The following is a 19,858-nucleotide window of genomic DNA, read 5'->3' as shown; positions in this document are numbered from 1 at the left end:
ACCACGGGCTACGTGCAAGTGCTCATGTCCACAGAGCAGCTGGCTCATCGCTTTCAAACTGCTTTTTTTCTTCACATTTTGGAGGTGGGCGTTGTTTTAGCACTGGGACTCACTGCAACAGGCAAAAGTGAATGATAAAAACCAAAACACAGAAAACTAAAAACTGTTTTACTACTTGTTCTTCTATTACAACTCTGATATTTGGTGGAACAATTCGTTTTACGAGAAAGTGAGAGAGTGAGTGAGAGAGAGAGAGAGAGAGAGAGAGAGAGAGAGAGAGAGAGAGGGGGAGAGACATAGACAAATAGTGGGTGAGGTGGGGGGCGGCGCAGCAGAGTTAACACAGTCCTGCAAACTTCTCTTTCTCAGACGGAACCAGCTGGAACATTTTACTCTTAGGCTCACGTCGGGACCTGTGAGAGGACTTCAGCTGTAACTGGAACTAAAAACATGAGGTTTTCGTCCTTGCTGTTGTTTCCAGGGATTTTTCTCTGTGCACTTTCCCCACTGACAAAGTGTGAAGAGCAGCGACTCCCCGAAGGTAAGGCAAGCACGCTAACGACAAGTCTGCACCCAGCCCACACTTTCCAGCCATTAATTCAACACAACACAAGTACAACATGTCTCAGTGCAGTTTTAAGGCTGAGGGCGAGTCCCCGGCTCATGTGGTCCCCACTCGGACTCTGTTATGGCCGAGCCTCTCCACTGAAATGTCCGGGACAACATTCCTCCACAATTCGGTTGAAAAATGATGAATTATCATGATTATTAGTCATTTATCAGATAAAGCAGTGTGCTCCTGCAGGCCCTGCACTGAGGATTCAGTCATAGCTTCAACACCACAACACCGGGCTGTTAAATAAAGCTGAGATTTATTTGACAGCCGGATTCACGCCGAATGGTAATTTACCGTCCACAAAAGATATAAGCTACGTTATCTTGTAAGCTTTGTGTTTAAATTTTTTTTCAGACGTAAAAAATGTTAAGAAAAGTGAATGCAGTTTAACATTATGTTCCCTCTTTACGTGGGATAGAAAAGTGCACGCAGGAGCAGGACCTCCATGCCGCTGACGTGGACGGGCTGTCAGCGCTGCTAACTGTGTATTAACCTGAACGTTAGCTACATGCTAGGAGGCTACAGTAAAGTGTACTACCATGTTGAATAAGGTCCAATATAGTCTGATAAAGATTAAGAATTAGACTTTTGAGACTTTCTTTATGTCTAATTATATATTTCTCCTCACTGCAAAACCCCGGGTGCAGTCTGCAGGAAGTGTCCAACCTGATATGGTGAAATAACAGCAGTTATTTCCAGTTCAGTCTCGGTCAGTTTTTTTTTTTTTTTTTTTTATATGAGTGAATGTCAGTGATTTGAAACAGAGAAGAATAAAGAGGAAACAAAACAAGCAGATGATGAAAACTTGAGGTAAGAAAATAGTCAAAGTGTCAGATTCATTTCATTGAGATCAGATTTCAGAGCTGAATGAACTGAATTGAATGAATGAAGATACTTTTTCACTTTTTTGTTCAAATAATCCTGGAGACAATCTGACCAAAGTGTTATCAGGAGCAGGTTATATGGGGTTTATGGTGTAAACTTACAGTTTGCCCCAGGAGCAGACTTTCCTGCAACAGACTGGACTGTGGAGAGACACTTAACTGAATCTGATCTTGTCATTTATCAAATTGAAAAATTAGTGAAGAAAATCAGCAGAAATATATAAAACCATATCAGAACCAGTGTTTCCTCTCAGATTATATAGTAGGTGACATGTGTCACATGTTATTATCACACTGACCAAAAATATTGGACATTATAATCCCCTGTTAATAACTGATTACAACCCAGAGAAGACAGAAAATGCGAGAGAGATGCAACAAAGGTTTCTAGGCTGGACTCAAATGCCCACAGCTGGACCCTCAACAAACATCTGAACAAACAATTTGAACACATCTGTCATCAGCAAGGTTAAATAAGCATTCAGCAGCTTGCCAATTTACTTTTAGTAGTTTGATTAATTGTAAATTGTATTAATTGACATGTACAGGTGAACCCTCCATTGTAATTTAAAGGTCCCATATTTTACACTTTTTCTGTGTTTTATTTGAAGTGTTGATCAATAAGAAGATATATTTGTGGTTTTAAGCACCGAAAACCAACTCAGTGTAGTTTTACATCTCCTCTCTGAGGCTTCTCTCTGGAGCTCCAGCAACAACAGGTCGGTGAACCAATCAGAAGAGAGGCCCTGCTTTATAATAAAAAAAAAGAAATGGATCTCCCTTTATACAATATGGGACCTTTAATCTTCATGGTGATTAAGGCACCTGTGTTAAAATCTAGTTTTCTGATCGTGGCTGATTATACGTGGTAACAGATACAGGGACTTTTCTGATGCTTATGATTTCACGTTACAACTCATACTTTTTGTCTGATTTCTGCTTAGTGACTGTATGTCAAGACTCCTGTCCTGCACAATCAAGACACATCTCACAGAAACTGTCAGTTGTGGCTGTTCAAGTTTGTTGCTTCAGGCTGAAGACAAGATTTAAAAAAAAAAAAAAAAAAAAAAAAAAAAGAAGTGTGTGGTGTCATCTTTCTGAATTCCTCTACAATGTTGTGTTTTCCAGAGAAACTTCTGGTCGTTACAGTTGCAACCAAAGAGACAGATGGCTTCAAGCGTTTCTTGAGGTCCGCTAAACACTTTAACTACACTGTCAAGGTAAGAATCCCGACGGGGAGATCTCGGTCAAAGTTCCTTTCCTGCTGTCTAGCCATGAAAGCCTAATAATAAGACAGTATTATTTTCAACAATAAAATAAAACTTGGCAAGTAATGTAAGGTATTTTATTTTACTACCAGAAAAGAAGGTTATTTGAGGATATTTGCATTTTCTTCAAATTTCAGTAAATGTATGTATGAATGTATTTTCTAAGGTTCTTGGTCGGGGTCAGAAATGGAAAGGCGGCGACTACATGTCAGCTCCAGGAGGAGGCCAGAAAGTGCGACTCCTCAAAGGGGCTCTGGATGAGATGAAGGATAACGACAAAATCATCCTTTTTATTGACAGGTAGAGTTTCAGATTTTACCGTCCCTGTCAGATATGATGTAACACCCTGGTACTTAAAGGTGCTATATGTAAGTTTTCTCTGCTGATAATATGGTTTCTTGAAAAGACCTTCAGCCATCGTTGTGTTTACAGGACAAGAGGTTAGAATATGTCCTCGGAGCAGCCGCTACAGTGACTCACTATCAGTATTACAGGACAGGACGTACCAGGGCTACCTGGTTACCATGCTAACTTCAGCAGAACAAAATGATTGATAGAAATAGAGGGATCAGCCTCTGGTGAGGAAGTTAGGTAGCTGTGGCTTCCTCCTGATGGTGGTGTAGGTGGTGACGGCGTAGAAGGGCGGTGATAATATCTACTCCCCCCGTTGGCTCGCTATCGCCCATACTAAAAACAAGCCGGTTAATGTTAGCAGTTGTGCGCTTGCAGCAGGCTGTCCTGATCGGGAGACGAAGCTTGAGATCCGAGTGTCCGATTATTAAAATCTTTGATAATATGGGTCAAACAAGCAGGATATAAAAGTGTTGCTTAAAACTGAATAAAAATATCAAGCAGAGCTTTTAGCGTAAGTAGCAATAGCGAAAACCAACATATAGCCCCTTCAAAAGAGTTCTTACAAAACACTGTCCAGATCAGATCAGACGGGTGTAGATTTGTCAGTGTGTTGTTCCTGTCTTTCAGGCATTTTGCAGGAACTTGTCAGCTTTTACCGCTGTCAGTGTTGAGGTTGTGTGGTTACACACTTGTATGTACAGGTTGAGTTTTTTTGCATTATCACACAACAATACAGTGACACTCGTGAGGGCAAGAATATTTAAGCAAGTGTTAACTGTATGAATGTGAAATATCTCGTTCTAAATGCAGTTGTTTGCGTCACCATGTTGATCAGCTGTTCGTTCTGTAAATCAGACTGTGTGTGTTTGAGGGCTGGTTTTGTAAAAATCACCTAAAGGAAAAGTTCAGTGTTTTGTATAATAAGTTTTGAGACTGAGGTCCATCATCTTGTCGGAGGTGGATGTTATAAATCCCCTTACTTCAATCGTTTTTGTTCAGTTCACTTAAATATTTGTTTTCATTAAATACTTATTTACTTCTTTACGCTAAACAATTGCATTACCTTCCAAATGCACCTTTGTCCACACATAAGTAAGAAATCTTGTCACAGTGCTGAATGATGTCTGGACTGTTTTCACTGCTGAGTCCAGTCCTGTTCAGACTGTTAGCTCAGCACAATATAAGCCTTGTTTATCGGAGTGTAACGGCTCAGCAGCTGCCTGTCACCTGTTAGTTATCACTTCATGATTGTTGCTGCCTTCAGTCTTTCAGTAAATGTGTTACCAGTAAGCAACATACTTAACTGTATGCTGCAGCTGAGCCGACACCAATGCTCATAGTCACCAGTGTCCGCTGCTAAAAGCTGCTGATTCACTGTTCAGTGACGATATGATTCAGTTTAGTCAGTTCAGTTTGAAGGTTTTTTGGTTTATGGACTAAACAACTCGACTTCTCATTTCACTCCTCCAAAGAAAACATTAAAAAAAACAACACTGTTGGGAGACATGTCTTATTCAATGTGCTTTTCATTCACCTTCTGTCCAGTTCATCCCTAACCAGCTCCATGGGGTTCAGGTCTGGACACTGTGCTGGTCTTCATCATGTTCTGTTCTTCTAATGTTGCAGCTCATTATCTTGCTGTAGGATGAAGCCCTGACCAACCAGTCTGTCTTCCTCTATTACTGATCTGTTTCTCTCTACTCTGACAGCAGTATACAGCCCTGCTTCCTGCAGTACAGTGTCATCCAAATGATGCATTAAAGGATGTTGTAACACAGTTTGTACAGACAGATTGTCTCTAGGAATTTCTTGCTTCAACTTTCAAGGTTTCATTTACTTCCACTGCTGCAGGAATAATGTCAACAAAAACTGGAAATCTGCGGGTAATCTAAAACTTTTGACGAGAGTTGCATACACACTGATGTCAGGAGAGAGCGTGATGGCTCCCTTTATGGCAGTAAACACAACCACTGGCTGCTTAACTCTCCAAATAAAGCCTGCTGTCTTCTTATAAAAGAAACCTCTAATTTATTTTAACCATGTCATTGGCTTCACACACAACTGAGCCACACAGTTAAGTTTTCTATTCTTACTCCCTGTTGGACACAGCTATGACGTGGTCTTCGCCTCGGGCCCCAAAGAACTTCTCAAAAAGTTCCAGCAGGCCAAACACAGGGTGGTCTTCTCCTCCGAGAGCCTGATCTGGCCTGACAGACACCTGGAGGACAAACACCCACACGTCAGGGAGGGCAACCGGTTCCTGGGCTCAGGGGGTAGGTCCATCTGTCCAGTCTGTCACACAGCTGGGCCAGGCCACATGTCTTTGACAATGAAATTCATCTTTTTGTACAGTGTTAATTTTTTGAATTGGTCCTGTCAGGAAATTCTTACTCGTATTTTATTTGAGGTTTCAAGTTTGAGATGACACTAGACACATACATGCACTGACCAAACCTCAGTCCTGGTCCACAGTTTCTTTAAGAAGTTGAAAAGCTGTTTATTTTTAGACTGAACCTTAGAGTGTAATTATGAGCAGTAGAGTGAGTGTTAACATCAGTTTCCCAGTTGTAATTCTAGGTCTGGGATGTCTGTCATTTCTTTGCAACACTGATGAAGTTTGAATTAAGTATAAATGACAGATTGTATCATTCATATTTCACTAGTTCATGCCTAAAGTTTAGTGTCTCTGTACCTTATTTTTCACATCTTCACTGACAAGTTACTTCAAAAGGTTACACCATCCTGACATGTGTCATACACGTCTCTTAAAGGTCCCATATTGTATTAAGTGAGATTTCCATGTCTTTATTGATCATAAAGCTGGTCCATGTTCTATATTAATACTGTGAAAGTATCAAAGTGCTCAGTCCACAGAGAAATGCACACAGCCTGTATTCAGAAACTGAGTCTTACAACAAGCCATCGGGACTTCTGTAACTTTGTGATGTCACAAGAAAGCAGTCACCGCTCTCAGCCAGGCCCGCCCACCGGGACCCAGCATCCAACTCTGCAGGATTTGGTTTTCTCTTAGTGTTTACCTGAAATCTGTATTTGTATTTGATTACTCAGAAAACAGTCAGCCAATCAGAAGAGAGGATCACATCCTCTCTTCTGATTGGCCACTGACCTGTTGTTGCTGGAGCTCCAGAGAGAAGCCTGAGAGAGGAGATGTAAAACTACACTGACATGATTTTCGGTTCTTAAAAACACAAATATATCTTCTTATGGATATAGATAATTCAAATAAAACACTTTAATGCTCACAAGCCCCAGGTTTGGCTTTTTTCGTAGGAAGGAGTTTGGCAATTTCTGTTTATAGCAGAGAAACAGCAGGTGTGTAGTCAGCAGTCTGTCATTGATGTGGCCATAAAAACAGAAGCTGGCTCATTAGTCCTCTGAACCACTCTTCATTTTTCTCAATGTGTTTGAATGTGGGGACAATATGACAGAGTTCATACATGGTAAATGAAAAGATGTTAGATAGACTTGTGCCATATTCTTTCACCGTCTGTTTGTTTCCTCAGGTTTCATTGGCTACCTTCCCAACATCAGAGAAATGGTTTCTGATTGGTCGGGTGAAGACGATGACAGTGATCAGCTCTTCTTCACCAAGATTTACATTGATCCAGAAAGAAAAGTGAGATCTGTAACACTGCACTGTTCATTTCATGGATATATACTATATAAAGGCACAATGAATACTAGAACTACTAATATTAACATATCATTTTTAACATTGTTAGATAATGTGATATTTTATTTTGTTCTCAAATCCTTCCAGAGAAAACCAGATCTTTATTTCCCCTGTTTGAGAAAAACGTTTGATCATATTTTACTGATTCTAACAGGAAAATTGTTTTTATTTTAATTATTTCCTGTCACTTCATGTTGCTGTTTTTTAACCTGCTGTTTTATGTCAGTGAGACTCAGCACTTTGTGCCCAGATGTTCCACATTAAAAACCTTACAGTAGCTCAGTGGTAATAATCGCTCCTGTTCCTTGTGCTTTTAATTTGTAACACCTGCAGAAAGTGCAGGAGCGTTTTATTGATGGTAATTTAACAGGTAAACAACAAAACAGCAGAGTAGGAGAAACTGTTGAAATAAAGCAGTGTTGTGTGGTGAACGTGAGTCTGTTGTTCTGATGGAGTTAGTGATCGCACCATCTGATGTAAACATAGGTGAAGTCATCCCTCTGTGCTAGACATTATTATAGTATTATTATTTTAGTTCTGGCCTTTATTGGAGAATTTATGCTGTTTAGATATGACTGTAATATAAAGAGTGAAAACTATGTATTTCCCTGTTTCAGAAATCCATAAATATCACAGTGGACAGCAAATGCAGATTGTTCCAGAACCTCCACGGCGCCCTCGGTGAGTCCAGCCACTCAAGTTTGTCAAGCAGACAGGAAGCGTCCTGTAACACAGTGTCTGATGTACGGGAATCAGAGGTCTCTGCTGCTCTGTTAGAAATGTTAACTCTGGCTGCTTTAACAATGTGACAGTTATTCAGCCATGTTGAAAAGATGAACTGACCGTGAGCTCCGATCAGATCAGAATCACTTTGCTCCACTTGAGGTAACAGCATCTCACAGAGAAGCAGAGGAGCTGATACTAACGACAGAATCCACTCAGTCACAGTATAACCTGATGTACATCACTGATATAAACTACACCACTGTGTTGTTACAGTGACGGTACAGAGCTGATTCTTCCTCAGACTGATTGAGTGGATGACGGCCATGAATTAAGATGCACATTGTGTTTCTGCTCAGACAACATGAACCACTCCCACGGTCTGTGAACCTGCTGCACTGAGACATCAACACCCTGGAGCCCTGATATTGATGTTATCAGTATTAATATTATATTGTGGACAGCCAGTAGCTACACAGTCCTGTGCTGAACATTTTCCCTCAACAATGGGATCACTGTGTGTTTTATAGCTGCTTATGTAACATTGCTTTGGAAAATGACAATGGGGCATCATCATCACAGCCGATGTAGTGAAGTGAAGCTCAGGGATTCACGGTTGTACTGATTCAGGCTGAACCTCAGCAGTGTCTCTGAAGCTGAGGAATCTGTGAGGACTCTGTGAGGTGAACGTGCCAAAGCTCACACAGACGCCCTCATGAGTCCAGGGGCATGAATGGAGCAGCCTGCTCCCATAGACCCTCACACTGTGAGCTCTTCTGTTAACGGCTGTTTGCTCTGTCTCTGTTTAAAGTGTAAGAGATGAGACAACAGCAGTCAGACATTTACATATGCATCAATGTTGACACTTAAAAATCCACAACATGATGTAAAGTAGAAACATCAGGAAATATAACTCAAACAAGTACTTACATTTTTAAATGACCAGTTTTTGTAATACACTTGACTAAATACACAATCATCCCCTGCCTCCTTCCCCCCACCCCTGGCAATCCCCTGTTAGGGGCCCCTTGGGAAAAATGTAGAAGAAAATCCACCAGTGAGTTTGTGTGTCAGGTGTGTATTGTGTGCTTTCTGTAGTGTTGTGTTTCTGTGACACCATTTCCTTTGACTTGGCCTCAGGCTCCTGATCACTGCCTCTCTACTCTCCTTGGAACTGGCTCATTCTCTCTAAGCCCTTTGGGCCGGAGGCTCCTGGTAATACTGTGTTTCTGTCCGTTGGGTTCCTGAATATAGATGTAAGCAACGAAACAAAGGAACAAAAGGTGGATTTAGGTGTGAGATGTGGTGAGGTGAAGGGAGGCGTCTGATCTGAGTCAATGGAGCTTGTCGATGCTGTGGGGTTTTGCTTGTGCCCTGCCGCAGGATGTAAATTCCTGTGGAAGAGAAACAGGGCGATCTTTTTATCAAATTCCTTCACAGAGCAGATAGGGGCCACAGATAATCCTGTGGAGAGTACTGAGAGCTCTCCTCAGACAGATGTTATCTGCTCTCTGTGTATCATAGTTTCTTTCCTCTCCTTCACATACTCCTCTGCCTCATCCTGGTCCACATCCCCTGTCCTCTCTCTCATCGTCCTCTGATTGTGACTAAATACACAATTATCTATCGATGTGCGTGTTTTTGTTTTTCCAGATGAGGTGGTCCTCAAATTTGAAGATGGTCGGGTACGAGCCAGAAACGTGCTGTATGACACCCTGCCTGTCATCATCCATGGGAATGGCCCAACAAAGGTATTGACCTATCAGACCACACTGACCCATCACATGCTGCAGCAGCCTGAACCGGCCTGAAACAGCTGACCACCAGAGTAACTACAGGTTACTGCAGATGTAACTGCAGGCGTCTAAAGAAGTCCAGCTCTTCAATCAGCAAATCTAATTACAACTAATTTGAACCATGCATCTTGTGCTGCACCGCTAAACTAGCCAAAGTGGATTTGGACACGTCCTAAATGCTCCATATGCCTGGATCGTTAAACTAGATCCAAGAACTCTGAGCATGTATAAGTAGTTTTTCTTCATTCTGCTTAGAGATGCATTACCTAGAGTCAACTGATGTGGTTCAAACGGCCATCTGTGAACACGCGCATTAATCTTAGTTTGCTGGATGAACCACTGAAAAGGCTTTTACGCCACAGGACTGTCATGTTGTGTCTTGATACTCCTGTCAGCTCAGCTCTCAGTCAAACATGTGATCCTGTTCCCACCCAGAGGGCGTTCCCGATTAATCTTTTTGTCATTCATCATCAGATTTCTTTTCTGTACTGCAAATCCAGAATAAGCTTTGTGATTTCAGACTTTAATGTAGTTTTATTTTAATGTTCCATGTTGTATACAGTGAGGTTTCCATGTGTTTTTTGCTTATAAGGTAGAAACTGAAAAAGAGATTCTCAGAGTCTCTCTCACTGACCTGTTGTTGCTAAGGCTCCAGAGAAAAGCCTGAGAGAGGAGATGTAAAACCACACTGAGATGGTTTTAGTTTCTTAAAAGCACAAATATGTCTTGAATGGATCAACACTTCAAAATAAAACACACAAAAAGTGTAAAATATGAAGCCTTTAAGTGGCTTAGTAACAAGTGCCCAGTCAGTCAGTCTTGCCAAAGTATTTGCAAATGTTGTTAAGATACTGAAAATCATTTGATCAGTCATTCTCTTGGTGAAGGACTTGACATTAGATTGAGATGTGAAAACCTAGAGGAGCGCGTGTTTGTTTTCCAGCTCCAGATCAACTACCTGGGAAACTACATCCCCAACACATGGACGTTCGAGAGCGGATGCACAGTGTGTCAGGAGGATCTCCGCCCTCTCACAGCTCTTAAGGTCTGTTCACACGCTCTTGGTGATCATGTCCGAACTGGCAAACAGTCTTTGCACAAGATTTCCCACAACATTTTAATCAGTGATGAGAATATTTAATCTGTTCAGTGTTTTGTAATAAGACGTTTCTCCTGAGACTTGTATGATGCTGGTGTTTTTTTCCAACAGGAGAGTGAATACCCACTGGTGGTGATCGGCATCTTCATTCAGCAGCCTACCCCCTTTGTCACAGTGTTTTTTGAACGCCTACTGAAGCTGCAGTACCCCAAGAACAGACTCAAACTCTTCATCTACAACCAGGTAACAGGAGGGCATTTACTGCATTAGCTTTATCATGACAAAGAGCTTTTGTTGGAACTGTGTCAGCAAAATAACTGATTAAAGTAATAGGCACCAGTGAATTTAATGAGTCACTGATATAAAAATGTAGTGATAAGGAAATAAAAACCCTGGCCATGAATCAACAGGACACCAAAATACTTTCAGGCTGCAAATGAGCAAAGAAAAAAAAGATTTTTAGTTTAATCTGCTTCACAAATCTCCAAAGAAATGAAAAAAATATTCATAACCAGTTGAAAGTGACAAAAAATAAATTAACCTCTTTGAACTCAGTTGATGCAACTTTCTTCAAAACTTCAAACTCAGTTAATCTGAACACACACATCACACACTCACATCAGTGCAGAAGACCTGTGATTTAATTTCAGTACAAAGAAGACATGCTAAGCTGCTGACAGCTGTCTCACCTATCACATAGAAAAAGCTTGTGGTTGCACAAACATGCACCATGATAATGTGTTATGGTCGCGAAGCCGCCTCAGCAAAAGCCTTGCTAACTGTCATATGCAGATTTGGTGCTGCTTTCTGTGCGTGTAGGAATTCAGACTCTCTTTCTGTCTGTTTGCTTCTCCTCTTCCTCCAGGAGGCTCATCACGAGCGTCAGGTCAGCTCCTTCCTGCAGGATCATGGAAGCCTATATCAGGATGTAAGGTTCATCGGGCCTGAGGAGGAAATAGAGGAAGCTTCCTCCCGCAACCTGGGCTTGTGAGTTCCATGTAACCAGTGGTCGGCTTTGAATCTTCTTGAGTTTCAGGTGTATTTAAAGAAACTCATATGTGGATCACATGATTTAAAGGTCCCACGTTGTATTAAGTGAGATTTCCATGTTTATTTTGATTATAAAGAAGATCTAGGTTCTATATTAATACTGTGAAAGTATCAAAGTTGTCAGTCCACAGAGAAATGTGTGCACCCTGAATTCATAAACTGAGCCTTAAAAAGAGCCGTCAGGACTTCTGTAACTTTGTGATGTCACAACAAATTTGCATGATGTTGACCAGTTGGTGCGTCTCCCTCCCTTCAGTGACATGTGTCGGAAAGACGAGGACTGTGACTACTTCTTCAGCGTGGACATTGAAGTGGTCTTAAAGAACGAGAACACACTCAAAATCCTCATTGAACAGAACCTGTGAGTAGATTCATCAATACTGAAATATTCATAATAATCTTGTGTTAGCTGATATCTTGACTTCTGTAGTCACGACCACATGAACTAGATCTTTTCATTACACTAATTTATTTACTCAGTGAATGTGTCCAGATGAAGAAACATGAAAACGCTCCTGTTGTTTAGTCCCATTGTAGCACCGATGATAACTCGGACTGGGCGACTGTGGAGTAACTTCTGGGGAGCCCTGAGTGCAGACAGCTACTACGCCCGGTCTGAGGACTACGTGGACATAGTGCAAGGACGCAGAGTGTAAGTTGCCGAAAGTTCGTTGTTCCTGAAGTCTTATTATTGACGGAGTAGACTGAAAAGCCACTGATACCACAGTCCAGACACTTTACAGTCCCCTGTAGATGTGCACTAAATGTTCCATCAAATCACCAGCTGTGCATCTGACCACAGTGATTGTTTAACCAGTGGCAGGAAATATCCTTCACATTATTGTTACTAGGGTTATTACGTTTTCACTGGGCGTCAGTCAAAGAGGAACACCTGAAAATAAAGAGTAAAAAGACTAAAGTGCATGGCCCGAATGCAATTATCCATATCACTGTTGCTATTTTAACAGTGTAAATAACGGTCTCTGCTCCAGGCGCATGGTTCAAAAGGGTTGTACTTAGTCTCTTAATTATACTTTGGGGCAATCAGAGTGCCACATCCCATTTCCTTTAAAAGCCAGACGCACTTGCACCTTGTTGGATTGATAATGACGCAGTGTTTCACACAGAAATAGATTCTGTTTGAGGTGAGTTGATTACATATTGCGACTGACCAAAGAAGGGCTGAGTGAATCAATGTGTAAAGGCTTATAATATACAGGATCCTGTACCTGTTGTCTTGTTGGACAACAGGAAGCTTCTTATTGAATCTTAACACCAGATATTCTATATATTAAACTGAGCTGCTTCTCTCTCACTATGTGGGAATTTACAGTGTTTTGTGTCTGTTGATGATATCAGATCCTGGTGTTGGTGTTTAAGTGGTCTAAGACTGTCCTGGTTTTCAGGGGTGTGTGGAACGTCCCGTATGTGTCCAGTGTGTACCTGGTGAAGGCCAGCCTCCTCCGCTCCGAGCTCACCGACCACGACCTGTTCGACTCGCACAACTTAGACCCGGACATGGCGTTCTGCCACCAAGCGCGCAGCAAGGTGGGTGAGAGGAGGAGGGTCTCCACGGTGACTTAATGGATTTACATTAGTATTAGTGCATGTATGAACAACATAACTACAGCATGTAAAGGATAGTTTCAGTTAGTTTAATTCCTTTTTTACTTCTCCTGGTATTTTTTGTCATATTTTGTATATATATATATATATATATATAAAATATAATATTTGACCTGTTGTGAATGTTTCTCTCAGGGAATCTTCATGTATGTGACCAACCTGCACAATTTCGGTCGTATCCTGTCAACAGAAAACTACCAGACCAGCCATCTTCACAATGATCTGTGGCAGATCTTTGAAAACCAAGTGGTGAGAAACAATCAGCTGTTCATGATCCCAGCTGTTGTAGTGGTGGTGGGATCAGTGTGGGATCAGTGTGGGGTGCCCTCTTGTGTTGGGTGTGGGTTATTGCAGTGGCAGTAACTAGAATCAGGTTTATTGCCAAGTAGGTGTTCAGGGAACTGGCTTTGGTGTTTTGGTGCATAACAATAAATGTAATGAGAAGAAACAATATAAAGAAAGATAAAAACAAATCAAGTACTGAAAGTTTGATAGCTTAAATATAGATAGATTTTTTTTCCAATAATGGATGGATGATAATAAGAATGTGAAAAAGTATATATATATAATACACAATATATAACTAGCCCATGATGGGATGGTTTGAATAAAACCTTTTGAAAACAAGTCATGTGTATGAACAGTGGCCTCTCACCTGCACTGAATCAGCCAATAGCCATTAGAGCTTGTCATGAGATGTCAAGATTACCCATCATGCATTCTGTCCACCATTAAATATACTGACGCATAGAAGAAGAAAGCTTGAGTAGAGTTAAAATTATCATCATTAGCAGGTTTAATGTATAATAATTATGATAATTGATTTTGGTAAAACTGGTTGTACTGGTAGAAGCAGGATAACAAGTGACATCAGTCACAGTGTAAACCTGCTCTGTGTTTCTTTCAGGACTGGCAGGAGCGCTACATTCATGAGAACTACACTCGCATGATGAAGGACAAGCTGATTGAAACTGTGAGTTCAACACAAGTTGTCCTGCACACATTACATCATTACAGTGAAACAGAGTAAACAGCAGACTGATGTTCTTCAGTAGCGAGACCAGAACATCTGACCTCCTGTGTCCTTCTGTGACGCAGAGTGAAAACCAGAAACTCACTTGTTGAAACTTCTTTTAAAAAAGAGAGAATGATGCTGAGACTATCAGTGAAATATCTGATGTCCCTCAGTGATGCTGTTGTACTGTGTCCTCTGTCCACCAGCCTTGTCCCGATGTGTACTGGTTCCCAATTTTCTCTGTTGCTGCTTGTAACCACATTATTGAAGAAATGGAGAACTTCGGGAAGTGGTCTGGAGGAGGCTCCGTGGTATGTTATCACATGGGTGTGTTATTGTGTGGGTGGTATTTTTTTCATCTTCTTGCATCAGCGCAGTGACTCTAATGGTAAACTGTTGGATATGTGACCAGAATGATCTGCCCTGTACAGCTGCTGTAATTTGATTCCTTTGCTTTCAGGACACCAGAATCCAGGGCGGCTACGAGAACGTCCCCACCATCGACATCCACATGAATCAAATTAACTTTGAGAAGGAATGGCATAAGTTCTTGCTGGAGTTCATAGCACCGATAACAGAGAAAATGTATCCTGGTTACTACACCAAGGTAAGACTCATCATCGTCATCCTCACACTTTTGTCTTATGAGATGAGAATCAGTGTGAGCTGTGAGCGAATTCAAATATTCACCTCAACGTGATCTCGCCTCCGTTGAACAGGGTTAAGAAGAGATGTTGCTTCCTGAAATGATGATATCTGCGTTAAACTGACTGTCCTCATTAATCCTTCTTTGTTGCAGATTGGACACTGCTGTAGTGCTCGTACTGCATTTCTCCCAGAGTTCACCTGTCAGTCCATTAGAGTAGTAAAGTGGGTGGAGTTATTTCTGGCAATAGTCAATCCTGTTTAATTTCTGCACAGTGTCAGGTATCCTGCAGGTGCTGGCTGGTCATTAAACTCTCAGTTATCAACTCAAACTGAGCCACGTGGTAAATAAAACTCCCAGAAGACCCCAGTCTGCTCTTTTGAGAAATTGAATGAATTTTTTACTCTAAAGATGATGAACTTTGATTAAGTTAACTCCCACTTGATTTGTCTAATTCACCGTATAAGTCCATAAGCCTAAAAGCCATATTAGTAAAACCTTTTTCTGTAACCTGTGGCCACACCCACTTTGCTGCTCTATAAGGTCAAACTGTGATACGTGCTTTTGTCCTCTCAGCCAGGGTGGCCATCATTATTTAGTGAAACAGCTAGATATTGTAGTTTTTTATCAGACAAACAGGATATAGAGCATTTATTGGGTACTATTTCACATGTAGTGAGTATTTGTGGCAGCAGGATGGACCACCACCACAATAACATCATATATTGTTTTTAGATTGAATATCGCCCCCAAGCCTAATCATTTGTCATTACCTTTGAATAATGCAGAAGATGATTTGCAGACTAATTGAAAATGAGAGTTTCCGCCCTGTTGTTGGCTCCTGTGCTGCTGCCTGTGTGTTGTGCTGACCAACATGTCTTTTCTCATCAGTGTGCCACTCCCTTGAACTTTGTGGTGAGGTACAAACCTGACGAGCAGCCACTGCTCGTCCCTCACCATGACGCCTCCACATTCACTATTAACATAGCTCTCAACAGCAAAGGCGTTGACTACCAGGTAAATGAGGAGGAGCTGGCAGGTAATAGAAGCTACAGGACATGATGATGCGGGTGATCTGCGGCTCTCTCTCTGCTTCTCTGCTCCATCTCTGGAAGTGAATGCTGGAATAGGAACCGAGCTGACGCTTGAGCAGGAACCAGACGAGTGGCGTACATGTGTACACACACTATGTGTCTCTTGGCCAGATGAGCAGTTTCTATGTGAATGCTTGCATGACTCCTCTCTGTCTGTGTGTTTGCAGGCTCAGTTTGACTTGGCCTTTGTAGTTAGATATAAACCAGATGAGCAGCCCTCTTTGAGGCCACACCATGACGCCTCCACATTCACTATAAACATTGCACTCAATCAAGTGGGCCTTGATTACCAGGTGAGTGTGTTTAGAGGTTGGTAGAAATCTGACATTTCCAGCAGTTGTGGTTACTGCATCCTAAAAAAAAAAACAGATAGTGTTCGTTACCCACCATATAATCCCATTACCCAACATGCAGCTGCTCATACAAGACGAGACCTGGAAAACTCTGCTGGTTATTTAATGGGGAAATCCACCTTACATCAGTCAGTGTGCTGTTCAAATGATTTAGTGCAGTTGTATCAGTTGGTAGAAACTGGAAATAAGGTACCGGTACTTGTAGTGTAGCTGTCAGCAGGGGACAGTTGGTCATATTGGTGTTAGTGGCTGACAAAACGACTCGAGCTGTTCCAGTCAGAAGAGTTGTATCTGAACACAGAGACAGTTATGAATCGTGACTGTGTCCCAGTAAAACTGCAGTGAGAGATTATTCATTTAAATCCACTGTGTAGGTTTTGGACATGTCACTGTGTGGTAGAATAACAAAGGGCCTGTCCGGTCATATGAAGGAGAGACTTGTTCACATCTGCTAATTAAAACTCAAAAATAGAAAAGTAAGTAAGTAAATGATACACAAAATTGTGTAGTTAAGTTTATTTTAAGGTGGAATTTTCCCTCAAGCAGACAACATCTCCAACTGTAAATCAGATAACAGGGTGGAGAAATTGTTCTTTTATGGCTCATTAGTTTCCTGATAATTTCCTAGAAAGAACAAAGTCATTTGATTTTGTAGAAAAAAAAACCCAAGTAGATATTGATTCAGTATTTATTTATTATTAATTTATTAAAGAGTATTTCAACAAACATTTTTAGAGCTGAGGCCAGAACTGATTGTGTGTAGCCAAGTCAACAGCGTTCTGGATACTTTTGTAAAGAAACACAGGTCAGTTAAATTGTATTGATTAGCTTAACAACTTCAGTAACACATACACAGTGTAGAGGGAGAAACGGGGGCACTAGGATTATTAATCTGTCCTGTTCAAGTTTGAAAATATCAGCTTTCACATGAACATAGAAGAACTCAAACAACACAAAGGTTTGATAAAGCATGATGCTGAATCAGAATCATATCATTAATTGAATGCCATCATATTTCTGGCATGTAAATCTACATCCCTGGTGTTTCAAACTTTCCATTTGTATCATCTCTCTTTGTGAGTCTGTCTTCTTTGCATGACACATGAAGCTGAAGCGAGGGGCCTTGTTTTTATTGTTGCATCCATGTTTCCCTGCATCTTCAAAAACTTAGTTCACGGTGTTATTGGTTCATACTACATGGATTTGAACTGAGAAGAAACTACTGCTAAATACAGTCACTGTCGTGTGTGAAGCTGTTGTCATGATATATTATGTAGTGTGTCGGAAGACCTACAAAGCTTTCAGGATATCATTTTTGAATATTTACATTTTGAAGTACTATATATATAAATATATAATATTTGATCAGTGATTATTCTAATGACAAAACCAGTGGTTTTGCTTGTTAAAGGTCATTAACTAGAAATCACATGTAACCTGAGCTCTCAAATAAAAGCTGGTGTTACTGTCAGGACATGAACTAGAGACAAGATAGATCACACCTGTCAACAAGTTGAGGTCCCAACACAGTCCTCAGTAGTTATTACTACATTATTACACGAGTAGTCAGTAGTTATTACTACATTATTACACGAGTAGTCAGTATTTATTACTACATTATTACACGAGTAGTCAGTATTTATTACTACATTATTACACGAGTATTCAGTCATCATTATTATAATGTATTATTGCTACATTATTACAAATACTCAGTAGTTATTACTATATTATTACGCGTCATTTAATAACATTACTATGTTATTAAAAGAGTATTAAGTCAGTGTGAGGTTGTGAATGTTCAGCAATGTGAATCACATAATAGATTCTTCCACAGCCTTTTTAGTAGTACCAGTGTAAACTGGACAAAACAGAAAATGTAACCACAATATTCACTTTCAACAATACCCACATTTATATAACTATATCATATTGAATAACATTTCATTTAAAATCAGTTCAAATGAACTCATGTAAAAATGGGGAATGATTCAAACATGGCTAAAACAAGCAAGACCACCATATGGACTTTTATGTGTCTGATCTTAATATGTGTTGTGCTGTGACTGCAGGGTGGTGGATGCAGGTTCCTGCGCTACAACTGCTCCATTCAAGCTCCTCGTAAAGGCTGGGCCCTCATGCATCCCGGCCGCCTCACCCACTACCACGAAGGACTGCCAACCACCGGCGGGGTCCGGTACATTGCAGTTTCCTTTGTGGATCCCTGAACTCCCAAAGATGGCACACCTCACCAGCTAGTCCAGACCAAACAGGACACACGCTGTCCACATCCTTCAGCATCACAGCTGCTCTTTATCCTCTGATCCGGAGTGGTGACCGCTTCTTTCTTCATTATATCACTTCCTGATATTGTTTCTGTGTCACTTACAGAATTATATGCAATTTGTGACTCTGATCAACCGCTATCAGCTGCAGAACTTCAGTGCTCTATGATGTAATGAGACATAAAATCACAGATGCACAGTGGAAGAAGAACATACAAAATGTTATCACCAAGTATCATGTCGTTCAAACCTTCACAGATAGAAACACAAGCTCCTGTGACCAGCAGCCTGCATGTGTCTCCTGTCAGATACAGTTTTCAGACCCAATAGGCATTAAGGGTTGTAATCTGAATGTGAGCAGAACTAGCACTCATTGAGCCTTTTTTCTTTTTGAAGAAGTGTTAAATCTTCCTGATGTAATGTAAATATATTGCAACACAAGTATTTCACTTGGATCAATGTCCTTTATGACATTCATTCAGAAAGTTTTACAGGTCAGAGATTATATAGTGCAGTTAGTTCCAGTGATGAAAGACAGGCAAGTAACAAAAGAGACTGTGCAGCTGCATTATATGAAGTGTAGGTTTACATGTGTAGGAGCGTATAACTCATCGATGGCTAAATATCTCAGTGTTTGTATTATTGGCTCCTCCAGGGCCCCATGAAAGCCCCGGTCAGACTGTGTGTGAGCTGGTTCATTCATGCTCCATTGAAGCATATAGACATGACATGATCCTGCTCCGTTGCCTAATCCTAAAGACACTCCTTAAAAAAACAGAGCTTCACTGTCTATGTTCAGTTTTTATTCTTCTTCGTTTCTTAATGTTTTAACTTGAATTGGTACAAATCAGACCTGCACAGAAAACAATGCAGGATTGAACATTTTTCATCATGTGACAGTTTCAGTTATCGTCGTCATCACACATGGAGCCGCTCTGGTGCAGCTGTTTGGTCTCAATCTAAAGCTCCTGTTTGGTCTGGAGGGTCTGGTGCGGATCAGAAATGATGCTGTTGTGCCTTTAGCTCTCTCAGGAATAAACAAGCTTCGACATTTTTTAGATGCTTTTGTAAAAACTTTTACTTCATTAAGTTACACAAACTGTGCCTTTTTTTTCGGTAACCAAAGCAGTTTCTCTTTTATTCTGTCTTGAACTGAGACACTCCAAAGCCTGTTACAGCTCTTATTTATTTTGTATTGGAATCAGATAATTTTTCATCTATTCACTGCTGTCAGTCAGCTGAGAAACACTCACACACCTTCTCTCTGTCACAAGCCATCTTACTGTTCTTTGAGCCCCACTCGAATAAAACAGTGAAACCCAACTGAAGTGAGTCTGAACTGTGATTGAACTGTG

At 40.9% G+C, this 19,858-nt stretch overlaps 1 protein-coding gene across 2 annotated transcripts; it reads left to right on the top strand.

The window, feature by feature from the left end:
• Positions 1–297: 297 nt before the first annotated feature.
• On the top strand, positions 298–19,826 carry plod1a (procollagen-lysine, 2-oxoglutarate 5-dioxygenase 1a). 2 transcript variants are annotated; one of them, XM_056385775.1, is made up of 19 exons: positions 298–541; positions 2,629–2,720; positions 2,935–3,068; positions 5,232–5,395; positions 6,647–6,759; positions 7,434–7,497; positions 9,193–9,290; positions 10,279–10,380; positions 10,546–10,677; positions 11,300–11,421; positions 11,741–11,845; positions 12,011–12,136; positions 12,891–13,032; positions 13,246–13,359; positions 14,018–14,083; positions 14,332–14,436; positions 14,586–14,732; positions 15,663–15,788; positions 18,291–19,826. In XM_056385775.1, the coding sequence occupies exons 1-19, from the start codon at positions 451–453 to the stop codon at positions 18,444–18,446; spliced, it is 2,199 nt and encodes a 732-aa protein (XP_056241750.1). In that variant the 5' UTR covers positions 298–450; the 3' UTR covers positions 18,447–19,826. The 2 variants fall into 2 exon arrangements, with proteins under 2 accessions (XP_056241750.1, XP_056241749.1); XM_056385774.1 differs by lacking the exon at positions 15,663–15,788 and adding an exon at positions 16,033–16,158 and having other exon boundaries at positions 301–541.
• The last annotated feature ends 32 nt before the right edge of the window (positions 19,827–19,858 follow it).

The sequence above is a fragment of the Seriola aureovittata genome, chromosome 9 (assembly GCF_021018895.1).
Source record: "Seriola aureovittata isolate HTS-2021-v1 ecotype China chromosome 9, ASM2101889v1, whole genome shotgun sequence".
NCBI lineage: Eukaryota > Metazoa > Chordata > Actinopteri > Carangiformes > Carangidae > Seriola > Seriola aureovittata.
The sequence above is the reverse complement of the archived record's forward strand: the minus strand, read 5'-3'. Positions and strand labels throughout refer to the sequence as shown.

Bases quoted from the DNA above. Each gene is read 5' to 3' on its own strand.
- plod1a (XM_056385775.1), top strand. From the start codon at position 451: ATGAGGTTTTCGTCCTTGCTGTTGTTTCCAGGGATTTTTCTCTGTGCA. The intron at 13,033-13,245 runs GTGGGTGAGAGG...TGTTTCTCTCAG, and splicing joins GCCACCAAGCGCGCAGCAAG to GGAATCTTCATGTATGTGAC. The intron at 15,789-18,290 runs GTAAATGAGGAG...CTGTGACTGCAG, and splicing joins GCAAAGGCGTTGACTACCAG to GGTGGTGGATGCAGGTTCCT.